The sequence below is a fragment of the Eleutherodactylus coqui genome, chromosome 5 (genome assembly GCF_035609145.1).
Source record: "Eleutherodactylus coqui strain aEleCoq1 chromosome 5, aEleCoq1.hap1, whole genome shotgun sequence".
In the NCBI taxonomy this organism is placed as follows: domain Eukaryota; kingdom Metazoa; phylum Chordata; class Amphibia; order Anura; family Eleutherodactylidae; genus Eleutherodactylus; species Eleutherodactylus coqui.
Window position 1 is genome coordinate 77008462 of NC_089841.1, and position 15965 is coordinate 77024426.

The 15965-nt window shown below is 41.3% G+C and overlaps 1 protein-coding gene across 2 annotated transcripts in view; it reads right to left on the bottom strand.

The window, feature by feature from the left end:
• The window catches only part of PARP8 (poly(ADP-ribose) polymerase family member 8), a 261740-nt gene that overhangs the window by 215274 nt on the left and 30501 nt on the right, over nt 1–15965 (bottom strand). The window contains exon 1 of one of the 2 annotated variants that reach the window (XM_066602738.1): nt 13619–13644. The exons of the other annotated variant lie outside the window; for it this stretch is intronic. Coding sequence (XP_066458835.1) covers nt 13619–13644 — 26 coding nt within the window. Of the gene's footprint in view, nt 1–13618; nt 13645–15965 lie in introns of those variants that run through there. 2 annotated transcript variants of the gene reach the window in all.

Consider the following 15965-nt stretch of genomic DNA (forward strand, 5'->3'; position numbering starts at 1 on the left):
TGCTCTTCAGTCTATGGGTTCCTATAGCTAGTGTGGCTGTTGTAAGGCATATCTCTGATTGCTGTTACCTACAGCTCAATAAAGATGGCTGCCCTCATAATCATACACAGAAAATATTTAAAAATCTGCTTTCAGAAAATAAAAACACATAAGAAATATATGTATTAGTATCTGGCGGTAGGATTAAAATATATCAGTGATATATTCCCCTTAAACCTGTAGCCTGAGGAGACAAGGCTTTGTGAACACAGAACAGCCATGTGCACAGAGCCTGTACGGTGACACACTAACCTAAGACTGCACAACCTGCGGCTCGGGATGCTGTTCTGTTTGGTCCCTAACCATCGGGACATAGACAGGCTTTTTTGTGTCCCAATGGTTGCAAAAAGGGAAAAGAATATAATCAATAGACAGTATAATTTTCTCTCTTCCCAGCACTGATCATAGATATCAGTATGAGACATGGGAGATTCATGGGATCGCCCTGTACTGGTTGTGCACATGTGTCTTCCATGTCATAGAAAGGAAGAGTGGCATGCAGTATAGCGGCACTGTTTGACTGGTACTACTATGACAGTGGCACTTTGGGTACCACTTATAAAATGCTTCTTGGTGTATAAAAGTCACAAATTTTGGCACAAGCCACTTTCCCAAAAAGGGGTGTGACTTGTCAGAAGCGGGCATAGTCGTCTGGCCAGATACATTTATGGAAAAACTTTCAGCTCCTGGCTGGCATCAAGGGACTGCCCCAGATGTGTATACTATATGAAGAGACGTTTGTATCTTTTTATATTAGGTGCCATAATATCCAACCAGAGCTGACGTGGAAACTAACCAACAGAAAACAGGCATAACCCAGAGCTGACGTGGAAACTAACCAACAGAAAACAGGCATAAAGGACAGGGGTAGGCTGGGTGATGTGTAGAGCATAAGAATAGCTAAATGTCAGAAATAACACAATAAACGTAGGTGAAACAAGAATCTATCCCTGATCTGATCCTGTCATCTTGGCCTATTAAGCAGAGCATCTGCCCTGACAAGGGCAACCTGAAGAATCTAGAGGGATTTCCTACATGTCACTAGATGAAAAATTGGAATAACGGTACTGTAAAAGGTGAGGACAGAACAGGACAGATGAACAAAGGAACAGACTGTGGATAAAATACAATGATGTCAGTAATGAGCACTAGGAGAAGGGCAGACAGACGTGGACCACAATTTAAAGACAAAAAGGCACACTCCAAGAAAATATCCAGAGGTCTTAGGAACAGTATCAAACACTACTGTAGTGGACCAGTACACAAAAATATCCAGAGGTCTTAGGAATAGTATCGCACACTACTGTAGTGGACCAGTACACAAAAATGCCCATTCACGGATGTATGCAATTTCGGTCCATGAAAAATGGACTGTTTTCATTGCCTGTGTATGTGCATGTTGCATGCATTTGTGATGTGTGTGCACACTTTCCAACATCTGTATTGCATCCGTATTCAGTCTTTTTTTAAATGAATGCAAAAAAACAATGCAAGACGGTCCAATTGATGTCACATTTTTCCCACTGTCTCCTGGCAGCATGGGTAAAAAATGCAGTGAATATGCATGTAACTGTGTATTTGCTGCATTTTTACATGATCCAATAGACTTAAATCAATCATGTAAAAGTGCGCCCAAAGGTTATCAGAGCTGATTCTACTGTGACAGATGCATTGTGCCTCAACAAGGATAATATTAAGACTGGCGTTTGAAACGCCAGTCTTAATAGATCTTCTCCTTTGTGTCTGGCACTATTACGGGAATGCACTGTGAGTGAATGTGCATCCTGATGTTTGTCTTCTAAACACATATACTGTGTTTCCCTGAAAATAAGAATTGCTTAGATTAATTTTTGCCCCCCCCCCCCCAAAAAAAAGCATGGTGTCTTGTTTTCTGGGGCTGTCTTATAATAACTTAGCAGGCACCGTCCTGGTCCCTTCCGCTGGTCTCCGGTGTTCCTGCACACGTCTGTGCAGATTTCAGCATCCGACAGAACATCTCTTGCTTATAACTGGGTTGAAAACCCTGCCTCTAGCAAGAGATTGCTCTGATTGGCTCTCGAGCGCCACGTTTAGCCAATCAGAGCCAGCACTCAGTGAACCAATCACAGCCATTCATTGCACAGAAGCATGCAGGAACACCGGACAGAAACAGGAGGGACCAGGATGGTGCCTGCTAGGCAAGTATTGCTTTTTTTTTCACGTAGTGTAGCTAGGACTTATTTTCAAGTCCCCCCTCCACCACCCCAAAACCCAGGGTAGGGCTTCCTATCAGGGTAGGTCTTACTTTTGGGGAAACACGGCAGTACATATAAAAAAAGAAGGCAAACAAAAGATACAGTATGGACTCATCTATGGCTCTGTGCAATGCGGAACATATACACAGCAATAATACGTTCATGCGCATGAGGCCTAAACATCTAAGGAGGCATCAGTAAGCCGCATCAACCTGAAATAACTTGTCTACTGGGACAATGTAAAAAAATACCCCCAAACTGTCCCTAATCTTCATTTTAATTATCACATAAAGCCAATTAAAAGGCATGTACGAGTATGTTTTATTCATTTTTCGATAAATGATAATTTGTTCTTACTTCTGTACGCGCATTAGCAAAAACAAATATTTTATTGCCTTTTTAATGTGCCCTTTTCAGAATGACTAATTAGAAACAGCTTTGGGTATGAAACAATCATATGGATGGAAGATTTCCAACGGGAATTGCAGAATAACATACTGGAAGAAGGATCAAAAAGCCGTTTTCTTCTGAAGCAATTCCCGCTCCTAATTATGTCCCTGAGGTGTATTTTTGCAAAGGTAGTTTTGCCAGTGGCCTGCATCACTCCTATTTGCCATTCAATACCTGGTCTATGGACTGTTCATCATCCGTTAATTTTATTATATCCGATCAGGACATGTTTGCACATGAAGAAATTCAAGAACTGTAAACTTCCTCAAGTGCAACTAATAACTCACCTTCAGTGATGGAACTGCAGAAGATAAAAGGTTGGAATCCTGCGGCGCCTGGATCTTGGCACAGTGTGTGACACCGTTAAAGGTATGAATTTTACTTTGTACTATTCAGATCCCTGTGTAGACAGTTCCCGCAAAGTGTTTGCTTTCGGATGGTGCTTACTAAGTGCACGCTGCAGTAATTTGACATTGTAAGGTATATTTAATGATTATATGATGACTTTTTGCTAGATCTGGACAAGTTGCAGCCAATTAAAACCAACTTGGTGTTACATTTTTGCTCCTTAAAGGGGTTCTCCATGATTTATTTTAGGACAGATCATCAATAAATGATTGGCAAAGCTCCGACACACAGCAACTCCGTCAATCACCTCTCCGCTCCCAGCCCCGGTCCTCCTGTCTTCTGTTTACTCCACTGCAGTGGTCATGTGGTTCTTTACCCACATGACCTCTCAGCCAATGGGAGATCCGACAGGGACATCATGAGTGATGTCCCATAAACCTGCCGGTGGCTCCTACATTAGAAGTACACATGATAGGTCACCAGCAGTGTTGCATGTCCTGATCGGCCGGGTGATAAAATCAGGCTGACTTTTGCTAAATCAGATCGAATCATCCTGATCTGATTTTTCGCAAAGATCACAAAATAAAAAATAAATCTTGTTAGTTGCATATCGCCAACGTATTCCCCAGCGCTTTCAGGTAATTTATTTATTACCCCCCACCAAGCTGGGTACTCATATTACTGACCTCTGAAGGAGAGAAGGCTGAGTCAACTTAGATCCGGTTACCTTAACCAAGCAGGGATTGAACTCGCAACCTTCAGGTCGTGAGCGAGAGCTTAGGACTGCATTTCTGCTGCCTTAATACTCTGTGCCACACGAGACAAAAATACTCGATCTCTGTCTGAGCAGAAAGGACAGGGGTGTTGGCGTAGTGCTGCTGCCTTGCAGTGTAGGAGTTCTACGTTTGAATATGACCTTGCTGGGGATTTGACCCTGGGACCCCACCACTGCAAGACAGCAGCGTGAACCACTGGGCTTCTGCCATCACCACTACTGTTGTTCAAGGAGGCCAAATTAGAGAACCTGATTTTTACTCCTATCGATTTTAACGGAAGTCCGAAGTGGGAATCCCAATTCACAATCATTTTTTAAAATCGGGTTGGTCACTCGTGACTGAATTATTTTAATAATCGCTCAACACTACTCATCAGGCCAGAAGACCCGGTGATGTCAACTGTCAGATACTGTGGCACTAGACTGCTGGCGAGTATATTGCTTTTATATAGTTTTGGGCATAGAGGGCTCAAAAGTATGTAGAAAAAATTAAGTTGATTAACCCCTTTAAAAAAAAAAAAAAAACAGCTGATCACGGGGTGCCAGGTCTTGCACTCCACTGATCTTCTATTGATGACCTATGTAAAACTATTTTTTAAGGTAGCACAACATATAAAAATCTATATAAATTTGGGATCGTTATAAACTTACTGACTCATACAATAAAGGTAACGTCATTTTTACCACACCATGAACACTGATAATTCAAAACCTTCCCAAAATGGTGTAATTGTCTTTCTTACCATTTCACACCTAAAAACTTTTAAAAGTTATTCAATTCATCATATAATACATTAAATAGTACCATTAAGAAATACAAGCACATGACTATGTTGATGGAAAAAATAAAAATTGCCCCCCAAAAAGATGTGATCTTGAAAGGGTTAATTGGTCCCAAATTCTGTGACGGTTAAATGGTAACTCTGGATAGTCCTATTTTGTCCCCAACATAAAACTTGCTATTGTGTCTCCCGGTGAATCTGTGGGCAAGTATAGAAGAAAGTGTTTTATTCCATTGCAGTGCCACCACAGGACAAATTAGGCATTACACAATTCTCATCAAAAGTTGGCTGTCTATATACTATATCATCTCTCCTCTTCAGTTAAAAGATGAGGGTACTGAAAGAGGATCTACCTCTTAAAATTACTAAAACATCCTGTCAAGGTTGTAGCTTCAATTTAGTTTTTTCTTTTCTTTTTTGCCTATAAGGAGTTAAATGTAATAATAATCATCTTTATTTGTATAGCGCCAACTTATTACGCAGCGCTTTCAGGCATGGATAAATGCAAAACAATACAACAATTACAATGTGAGGTACATTCGGTTTGAAACAAATGCGTTGAGGGTGGAACAGGAGGTGCAAGTAGTGGGGGGGAGAAACAAGGCATGGGGAACACAGGAAATAGGGGATTTCATGTGGAGATCAATTATTAGAAGGCAAATGGGGTGGGGCGGTAAGGAGATGCAGGACTGGAGGTCCTATGTGATAGGCAGGGTGGAAGGTGTGGGGAGCCATAGGGAGGGGCGGGGGACTAGGTCAGGAGATTTGGTATGCTTCCATGAAGAGGTGCGCTTTTAAGGCACGTCTGAAATTTCGTGCATCGGGAATTGTCCGGATGCCTTGGGGTAGAGCGTTCCAGAGGATGGGTGCTGCTCTGGTGAAGTCCTGTAGGCATGTGAGGTTCGTATTAGAGGGGTGTTTAGTCTGAGTGTGTTAGCAGATCGGAGTGAGTGAGCTGGGTGGCGTACTGACAGCAGGGAGGCGATGTATGGTGGCGCAGCGCCATGCATAGCTTTGTGGGTGAGGTTGAGGAGTTTAAATTTAGTTCTGCAGTGGATGGGCAGCCAATGCAGCGACTGGCATAATGCAGAGGCATCTGAGTAACGACTGGACAGAACAATGTACTGACAAGGGACCCGGCCAACCCCCACCGATTAGCACTCAATGACCTTAATGAGTGTAGGTTGTCAACAGTAACATTCCGGAAGACCCCTTTAAATTCTGGATACCTTACATTTACTGAAAATGGATTTATTCAGTTAAATGGGATTTTTATAACTAAAAAACTTTTGTCACTAAACTCCTGTTTTGTTGGGTGCAGGAAGCCAGAACTTTATGATTTCTCTTGGTGGTAATGTGAAGTGAAGCAGGGAGTTGGATCTCTGTATTCTGATCATTAAAACATATGAAAAATAACTTCAGACCTAGTAAGATAAAAAAGTAAAAGTAATAAAACAATCGCTATCTACCCCCTTTATGCAAGTAGTAATCCATCCACATTATAAGGAATGTATGTTATCCCAACCTAGTGAAAATTAGTCTGTAATTTTCACCCTGTACCCCAAAAAATCTTTACATAAGTCCAAAAACATTCCTCTAAGAAGTCAATGGATATTTCAATCTAAAAACATCTATATCCATAGGATATGTCCTCTAGGACCTGCGCCTAAATCCAGAATTTCCCTACCTTCCATCCTGACCCATCCCAGCTCCACTCTTCTTTATGCTGTCTGAGGCGGCTGGGATTCTATGGAGCGCAACCCTGTACTCCCATCTCATTAATGATTGGCTGAGATGAGAATACCTTTCTGCTCCTTAAAAGTATTTTTAGTAGCTGTTGTGTGAATGGGTCTGAGATGTCATGCCAGATACAGCAACTATTAACCCCTTAATGCTCCGGAACGGACAGTTACACCATAGAGGTTCAGATTTTGTATGGAGCAGAATGGGGTGCCAATCCCGCTCCATACAATATGGGCACTGGCTGTTTCTCACAACTGACACTCGCCGGCTGATTACAGCTCTTGACCCTTTAAATGCTGCTGTCAATTTTGACAGATGGGATGCCAATGGGGTTGGACCAGATGACCCTTTCAACTCTACCCTTCTATGATTCTATGATTAATTTGGTTGTCATGGAAGCTGGGGGCCTTCTGAAGGCCCCCAGAGCTGCCATTGCAGATTGCTTATCAATGGTATTGCATTATACTCTATGAAAGATCAAAAGATCGAAAGTTGAAGATCCCTATGGGGGACTAAAAAAAAGTAATAAAAATGTTAAAAAGTTTTATTAATTCTTAAAAAAATAAATAAAAGATAATAAAAAAGTTATAAAAAAAACAATTTCCCAATATTTATTATAACTAAATCAAAACAAAAAAAAATAATTAAAACTTGGTATCGCTGCAGCCATAAAAGTTCGATCTATCAAAGTAACACATTATTTATCCCACATCGTGAACGTCATCAGAATTGTGTTTATTTGGTCACCCTGTATCAAAGAAAAAATTAAATGAAAAGAGATCAAAAAGTCATATTTACTCCAAAATGGTACCAATAGAAACTACGGGACATCCCACAAAATGTGAGCCCTCTCACAACTATTTCAATGGAAAAATAAAAAAGCTATGGCAGTCAGTAAATGGGGCAGATTTTTGTTTTTTAAAGTAAAGCAGTAAAAAAAACTATAGAAATTCTGTATCGTTGTAATTGTACTGACTCATTGAATACCATGTAATTTTTGCTGTAGTGTGCACACTACAAGAGTTGGACCCAAACAATCTGATATTAACCCATTCCGCACTTGTACGGGGCACGTTGGGTGTCTGTTAGAGATGAGCGAGCATGCTCGGTAAGGTCAGTTACTCAAGCGAGCCTTGCTCATCTCCATAAACTGCCTTCTCCTCCAAGCGTGCTCGGGGGGGCGGCGGGGGTGAGCGTCATGGGGTAGCGGGGTGGAGAGAGAGTGAGAGAGATCTCACTCTCCCCTGCCGCCCCCTGCCCCTCACTGCTCCCCCGAGCACGCTCGGAGGAGAAAGCAGCTGACCTTACCGAGCGTGCTCGCTCATCTCTAGTGTCTGTCTATGGAACTCGCTACATACATGGTGGGTGTTGGCCAATATAAAACATCTACCCGCAATAGTTGAGAACAGAGATACGCGGCAGGAAGCAGACGGCTCCGTGCACATTGCTGTATCCTAGGTTGGTAATACAGTCACTCCCATTAAATTTCATTAATTGTGCCACAAGGAATACAAATCAAGCAGCCGCCTCACTGGTATGACTAATCAGCATTCGAATGCACAGTACTGCAAGCTTCAAATCCTACATTTCGGATTTTCTCGCAAGGAAAATCCACCGTGCAAATCTACCCTTAACACCAAATTACAAGTTTCCGAAAGCAGAATAACAGGACACTGAAAAAAGTAAGAAACAGTGATAAATACTGTAATTGAACATTCGGCAAGGTCAAAGCATATGCAGAGATTATTGTAGCTATCCGGCATCCTCCGACTTGTCACTTTGAGTTCTGCACCACATATTTTTTTGAATGTTAGTTCATATTATGATCTGTAATCTTTGTATACTGAAATCAATGCACGTCTGTAGCCTGCTCTAATGCACGCACAATAAATAACAATGTGGACAGCACTTTGGAGAATGCTAACTTGCAACGTGTGGCACGGCGTAACTTAATAAAGCCTTTTTTGTAAGAACAAATGCACTACAGCCTTAGAGGAGAATTGAAAGGAGGAAATCTAAAAAAAGACCTGTTTTTGTTTTTTTTTAAATTGAACATGTTCACTGCAAATGGAAAGTTTTCTAAGCCATTCGCTACTTTTTTTTGACATTCTGTTATGTTCTGGCCTTGTGCAACTAAAAAAAAATTTAAGTTGTCCATATCATTCTGCACTCAGTAATCCATAATGACAAAGTGACAACAGAATGTTAGAAATCTTTGGAAATTACAAAAAAATGAAAAACTAGCATTCTACATACGTATTTAAATCCTTGACACTTGGTATATGACACTTGAAATTCAGCTCTGGGGGCTCCCATTTCTCTTGATCATCATTGAGATGTTTCAACACCTTGATTGGAGTCACCTGTGATAAATTCAGTTGATTGGACCTTATTTCAAAAGACATACCCCTGTCTATATAAGGTGTCACAGCTCACAATGCATATCAGAGCCAAAACCAAGGCATGAGAAGGAAAGAACTTCCTGTAGAGCTCAGAGACGGGATTGTGTGGAGGCACAGATCTGGAAAAGGCTGCAAAAAAATTCTGCTGCAATGAAAATTCCCAAGGGCACAGTTGGCTCTTAAGTGGAAGAAGTTTGGAACAACCTGGACTCTTTCTAGACCTGGCCAACCCACCTAACTAAGTAATCGGGGGAAAAGGGCCTTGATTAGACAGATGACCAAGAACCCAATGGTCACTCTAGCTGAGCTCCAAGGTTCCTTTGTGCCAATGAGAGAAACTTTTTAGAAGGTCAACCATCACTGCAGCCTCCACCAATTTGAGCTTTATGGCAGAGGGGCCAGAAAGAAGCCTTTCCTCAGTAAAGGACACATGAACGTGTTGATGGCACTGTGATGTTCTATTCAAGTTATTCCATCTAAGGCTAGATTTGGAGACTTTTTCTGCATTTTGAGGGTGAGTGGAAATCCCTTTTCCCTAACTGGTACTTATATTTACATATTGATTGGTTAATCAGCATGATCCCATGATCGAGTGCCTCTTTCTTCTACTGTGTTGTTCTTCCTTAGTGTGGCGTTACCCAAAGAATGTCTAGAGTTCGCAGCACATCAGAAAATTAGTCTTGGATCAAAAATTCAACCCTAAACCTGAGGGAATATATTGCTTATTAAGCCTAAGTGGATTCAGATGTGACACCATCAGGCGATTTCTTATACCGAACCTCTTTGAGTGGGAGTGGAGGACTGTGGTTTAATAAATATGTTCTCTCAGGATTAGATATTCAGGCTTAACACATATAAAGTAGTGGGTTTAAATCCCTGATTGGAAGGATTCACACAGCATTTTTTAGAAAAACATCACTGCTGAAGCAGTTTAATGAGCCAAAGTCAGAGGATGATCCAGTAGTAAGAAGAAGGAATAAGTCCATCTGCTAAATTCAGCATTCCCATTTGAATACACGTCTGGCTTTTGCTAAAAAAAAAAACTGGATGAAAACCGAACATAAAAATTGCAGCTTTTACAGAAAAAAGACAACCTGTGAGAAACCACCCATCAACAGACCTAGAGGCGTAACTAGAATCACTTGGGCCCTGATGCAAAATCTGTAACAGGGCCCCCAACCTACCATGCACAGTTTATAATACAGGTGTCTTCTTATGTGATGGAGGGGCCTTTGGGCCCTCTAAGGCTCCAGGGCCGGGTAGTGACTGCTACCCTTGCACCCCCTACAGCTAAGCCCGTGAACAGACCCTTTCTTAGTCCTTTATTATATCCAATAAATGGACTATGCCAGGGATGTCTTAGAATAATTATAGCATATGGCGTGTGGAGATGATTAGACTGCCCTCGAATGTCTTTCATGTTTACATTTGTCACTAATTCTCTACAGTCCAGGGAACTGGTATTTACCCATCCTTATGATTCCATCGAGAGGTTTACATGTAATTGATTTCGTTAGTCAGCTAGAAAAGGAAGCCAGCAAACCTGTTTAACTAGAATCTGTGTTACTTTGATCAAGCCAGGGTCAAGCAGCTCATATCAATAATTTGTCATCACTTAGACAACTCATAGCGAATTAGGCATAACGCATACATGACTGGACGTACTTCATAATGGATTACTTCTGGTAAAGACATTCTGCAGCTCTTTAACCCAACACTACAATTTGTTCAGTTTTGCCCTCTTTTCCACTGATGACCTGTCTTCTGGTTAGGTCATCAATGGTTGATTCCAATTGGAGTGAAGCCAATGCCCGTATTTCCTGTGCTGCCCGCTGATGAAACAGGCTGGACAGGGATCCCGTGTGGTGGACCCGCATCCATCAACTACTGAAGACCTATCCATAGGATAGGTCATCAGTGGAAAAGAGGGCAGGCAACCCCTTTAATGGTGCAGCTAAAAAAGAAAAGCTGAGTACATGTTCATACCGTACATGGTAGAGTCCCGTGAGCGAGAGCTTAGGACTGCATTTATGCTGTCCTAAGGCAACAGAAATGCAGTCCTAAGCTATAGCTCATGACCTGAAGGTTGCAAGTTCAATCACCACATGGTTCAGGTAGCCAGCTCAAGATTGACTCAGCCTTCCATCCTTCCGAGGTCGATAAAATTAGTACACAGGGGTAATAAATAAATAAATTACTTGAAAGTGTTGCAGAATAAGTTGGCGCTATACAAAAGAAAAAGATAATGGCTGGTGCAAATAGCAAAGCTGCGTGCACAGAGCCTGTATAGCAGTACTTGGAGTTCCCATTGCTCTGTACTACATAGCTGAATAGAGATATTCTGCCCAGAATGTAAGGTGACACAATACGGCATCCGATGGAACATGGCACAAACTTCCCAGGAGGAGCAATAATTTGGCCGTGCCGTTAGTGCAATATTGGTTTTTCTATACATTTTTGCTATATGGAAAAAGAAGCCTTAATCCTCCAATATTCCCACCATACTCAACAGTCAAAAAAATGTTTTATCACTGCAGTATTTCTTTCCCATTGTCCTTCCCAAAACTGCTCATTTAAAACAAGCTTCAGCTGCTAGGATATATTGCTATGTTTTTATGATGCATGGAGCTTAAGCAGATGGATGAATGATCACTCGTACGGCGTGACTGCTGCAGAATGAAAGATGCACTTGTATAGCCCGTGTTCACTTTACCATGGCGTATTAGGGCAATTTCAAGGTGCCTGCAGGTGAAGACAGTACCAATCTAATTAACTCTATGTGGCCGGAAATTCACATGGGTCTATTACGCATCAAAAAATCCACGCTCAAACATCAAAATTAGTTATGCTGAAAGTTGTAATCGTTTTGTCGCCACGGTCTAGTGTCACTAATTTACAGACTTGTTTAACATAGAGTTACCCAAGCTGCATAGAAATGCATAGTGCTTGCTCTGAACCCTGCATGAGCTCCATAATAACGTTTAGAGAAATATCTCTAAATATGTTTAGGCATGCATTCACACATTGCGGAAACAAGGAGGATTTTCCACATCGGATATGCTGTGGAAAGAACGCAGGGGAATTGTTTACCATTAGGCCGGCTTCACACTGACAAGAAAATTGTACGAAATTTGTGAGTTGCGAGATACACAAATCTCGCACGGATATGAAACTCTTTTTTTTTTTTAATGGGTTAATTCACATTTGCGATGTTTTCCTGCATGGCACCGCGTTGTGATGCTATGCAGGAAAAAATGTGCAGCGTGTCCTATCTTTCATTGATATTGCCCATTGTTTTCAATGAGGCTGGTGGCAGCAGCGCCGGCCCCATTGAGTACAATGGGAGAACTCTGTGATCCTCTGAGACAGCCACGATGGGGAAATACCTTCAGCAGCGGCTGGGGGAATCCCTTGAGCCGTGGCTGGTGGAATCCCATTAGGGATGAAGGGATTCCCCACAGTGATGAAGGGATTCCCCATGGGGATAAAGGGATTCCCTGTAGTGATGCGAGGCTGTTTTCACATGAAAACACTTCACACCCACGGGGCTTTCACATGTTTAAAAGTGTGATATCGGGCCATGAATCACAGCTCGATACCGCCCACGTCCATGTGAAAATAGCCTTAAAACGCATGGGATAAAAACAAATCCTGTTCACATGTAAAGGGAAAAAAAAACATTGCAGATTTTCTGCTGTAGCTTTACTGTAACTCTACTCTGCAGTTTTTTTGCGAATCTGCTGTGGAAATTCCGCAAGAAACCCGTAGCACTTCCGCAACACGTGTACTCACCCTTAAAGGGTTGTACACAGCAATCTGCTCAAGCACAATGCTAAAAAATAAACTATTGGTGGTCTATTGGGACGAAAGCATTCACTTTTTGTCAGAGTACTTCCCATTATACAGTATATGAAGAGAACCTTTACTTCCTGCCAATCAAAACTTCCCTCATTACCGCAGTATATAAAAACTGCATAGCGTTGTTTTTGTGTGGAAAGGGAGTTTCTTCAGCTTCACAAACAGAAAGGCAAAGGTTTAGTTACATAAGGCCAATGATTGGTGCTTGACATGCTGCTGGGACTTCCAGCTGGGAGAGAAGGAGCGAGACCTGCTTCATACTTGTTGGCATGCTGTGCTGCTGAGACCTCAAACTGTGAAATACTGAGAGATATACATTATATATATAGAGAGAGAGAATTCTGCAAGAGAAAATAAAGTGATTTCCAAGGCCAAGTTTAATTCATTTAAGGAAATAACAGGGCAAGGAGCTATATTATGTAAGCCAGTACAATTACAGCATATTAATGTGTGCAAATGTAAAATGATGGAATTTTTGCCTTAGGTGGCAAAGCACCTTGTTGTACCATTCGTCTTCGTAACTATTTTTTTCTTGCCTTATATCCAATAAACTCTTGCACAATTCCAAAGCAGCACATTAAAGAGTGATAAAAATAAAAGATAATAATATGCACTTGTATATTTTATTTCCCAGTCTGCGCTCTATAAGGGATTTGCTGTCTATAAAATGTAATTTTGTACTATTTTATGCAAAGTACAGCAACACTAGCAGTATGCTGTTAAACAGGAGTCTGTATTTGTTCATAGTGAATACAAGGTTGGGGAAACAGAAAGGTCATTGGATTCAGTTCGATGTTGTAACAATGCCGGCTGGAAACCAGATGGCAAAACTGGACTTGACCTTTAGAGGTCGCCTTTTCTGGGTACTAACAGTGTTTTTCCGTACCTAGATACACCCAAGACTTATATGTAATAAATAGACAGTCACATTAACAAATATGAAGCACATAACATTAGTAAGCAAAAAATGCAAGAATAGGAACTTACCAGGAGTTGAGCGGAACAGGGATCATTATTGGATAATGGCACAAGCAGATGATAATGAACAGATAATAAACTCCCCCAAATAAATAACCCTAACTATCTTTTCCTAAATATTCCCCTAATCTATCCCTGATGCTGACCCTAACACAAGACACCACTGTCCCTCAGCATCCCTAACAATATCTATAATGGAAAGCCTATCTGAAGCACTGACCCTGACATACAATGAAATGGCACTAAGAGACCCAGAGACAAGCGAACCAAACTAAAGTAAGATGAAGATAGATACAAAATAGAGAAAAAGCAACTAACAAACAACAAAGCTAAAAAGCAAAGGATTGGACAAGAATAACAACCGGAGTAAAACTACACTGACAAAAAACAAGGCTAGACTAGAAACAAGATACTAGATGAAAATAAGAAACACTGGATTAAAATACACATAATATGCGCTATAACCAGCAATACATTGCTGTTCTCCAAACTAGCCTGAGCTGCCGCAGTCTGGTCAGCTGACCCACTCTTATGGATCAACTGTTAGGCAGGTCCATCTCAACTGCCCTAACAACAAATTAGAAGACAGGAGATGAGGAAACAGCAGGGAAATTCCTGCTGATCGTAGCAAACACGAAGTGCAGAACCCTGAAGAAGGACTGCAAGTTTTTTTCAATCCTCTCCAACAGCGATCCATTAGCAGACGTCCGTCAATGGTCCATAGTCTGTGAATGGGTTGTCTATTTTAAAAACCCTTTTTTACATAGAAGCCAGTTTGGCAATCAGCTGAATGATATAAGTCTGGCTTCTCTATTTTTCCAGGGAACAGTTATTGCCAGAAGAAACACAAGCCATGCATTTCCCCTATAATGCCCCTTGCAGGGGACATGTAGCATTACATGTCAGCCATTCAAGTGAATGGACAAACATGTAGAATATGAACAGATCAGGAGAGGATGTCAACTGTCCATTCTGTCTCATAAATGGGGGTCTTGAATAGGGAACATCTATTAGGATATTTATATACCCCAACAGGGGTGCACAACAGCATGTCTCAAAGATCTGTTGGTGCACATCTCATAGGAACCCTCTACCGTAGGTCCTAAGAGTCATAGTTAAGAAGAAGAGACAGCACTTAGGGGATGTGTAATTTTAAAGACCTCCAAATAACTCATTACATCTACCTGTAGGAGGGTAACCATACACTTGATGCACTGCAGTTAAATAATGTGTCTTCTTCTTTGGCACTGTATTATCCTCTTACTGCTGCATGACATATATGTACTTGCGGGAGGGAAACAGTTCACATGAAGCGCTGTAAATATATGGTAGGAAGATGGCAAGGGCTCAGAAGCTAAGGTCGTGCCACAAGCAGCGGGAGCTGACAGTCAGGTCTCACTGCAACAACAGGGATGGGAGAGAACTCCGAGCCTCACCATTAAGCTCTGCCGTCGCAATCAATGTTGATTGCAGTTAACAGACTGAGTGAATGCCTTTTATAAATGTCATCTGCTGCCGCAATCAAATTGCAGAGGTCCGCTGCATTGCCATAGCAACTTGATGCTTGATAATGGACTTTGGGTCTGTCAAGGCTTGTGATGGCAAAGTTAAAAGATAATACAATGCAATACAGAATACTGCAGTGTATTATCTGAATGATAATAGGATCGCAAGTTCAAGTTCCACAGAAGAGCATAGAAAAAGGTAAAACAAATCTCCCCCCCAAATGGTACCAGTAAAAACTACAGCTCATCACGCAAAAAACAAGCCCTTACACAGCTCCATGGAAAAATGATAACATGTTCTGGGTTTTTGAGTGCAGTGGATGTCAATAACAAACTCTGAAAAAAAACAAACGGATTTTATAGTGCAACAGTGAAAAAACCTATAAAAAATATATTATTTTGGTATTGTCGTAAATGTACCCAACTGCAGAAAAAAAATTATCATCTCATTTATAGCACATGGTGAATGCCATTTAAAAATAATGTTAGAACTGATGTGTTCTTTTACCTTGCCCCTCCCCACCCCCCAAAAAAGTGGAGATAAAAATCCTAAAAAATCATTGTGTACCAAACTAGGCCCCGCCCTCAAAGGATTAAAATGCAACAAAAGTACCATGAATTGTATCAAATATCCCGAGTGCTGTCTCTACTTCTTGACTACAAGCTAATAGTGTTCTAGACATGGTCCTTACGAGACAACCACCAAAATCCTCCTTCTACAGTTCCTAATGTGAAATGAGTTAAATATTAATTGTAGGCAACTGGATCGTTCACACACAAAAAAAAAGAATGGCAGAAAAACATCCAATAAAGGGCACATGGTGTTTATAATACAAATGCATCCAGACTAG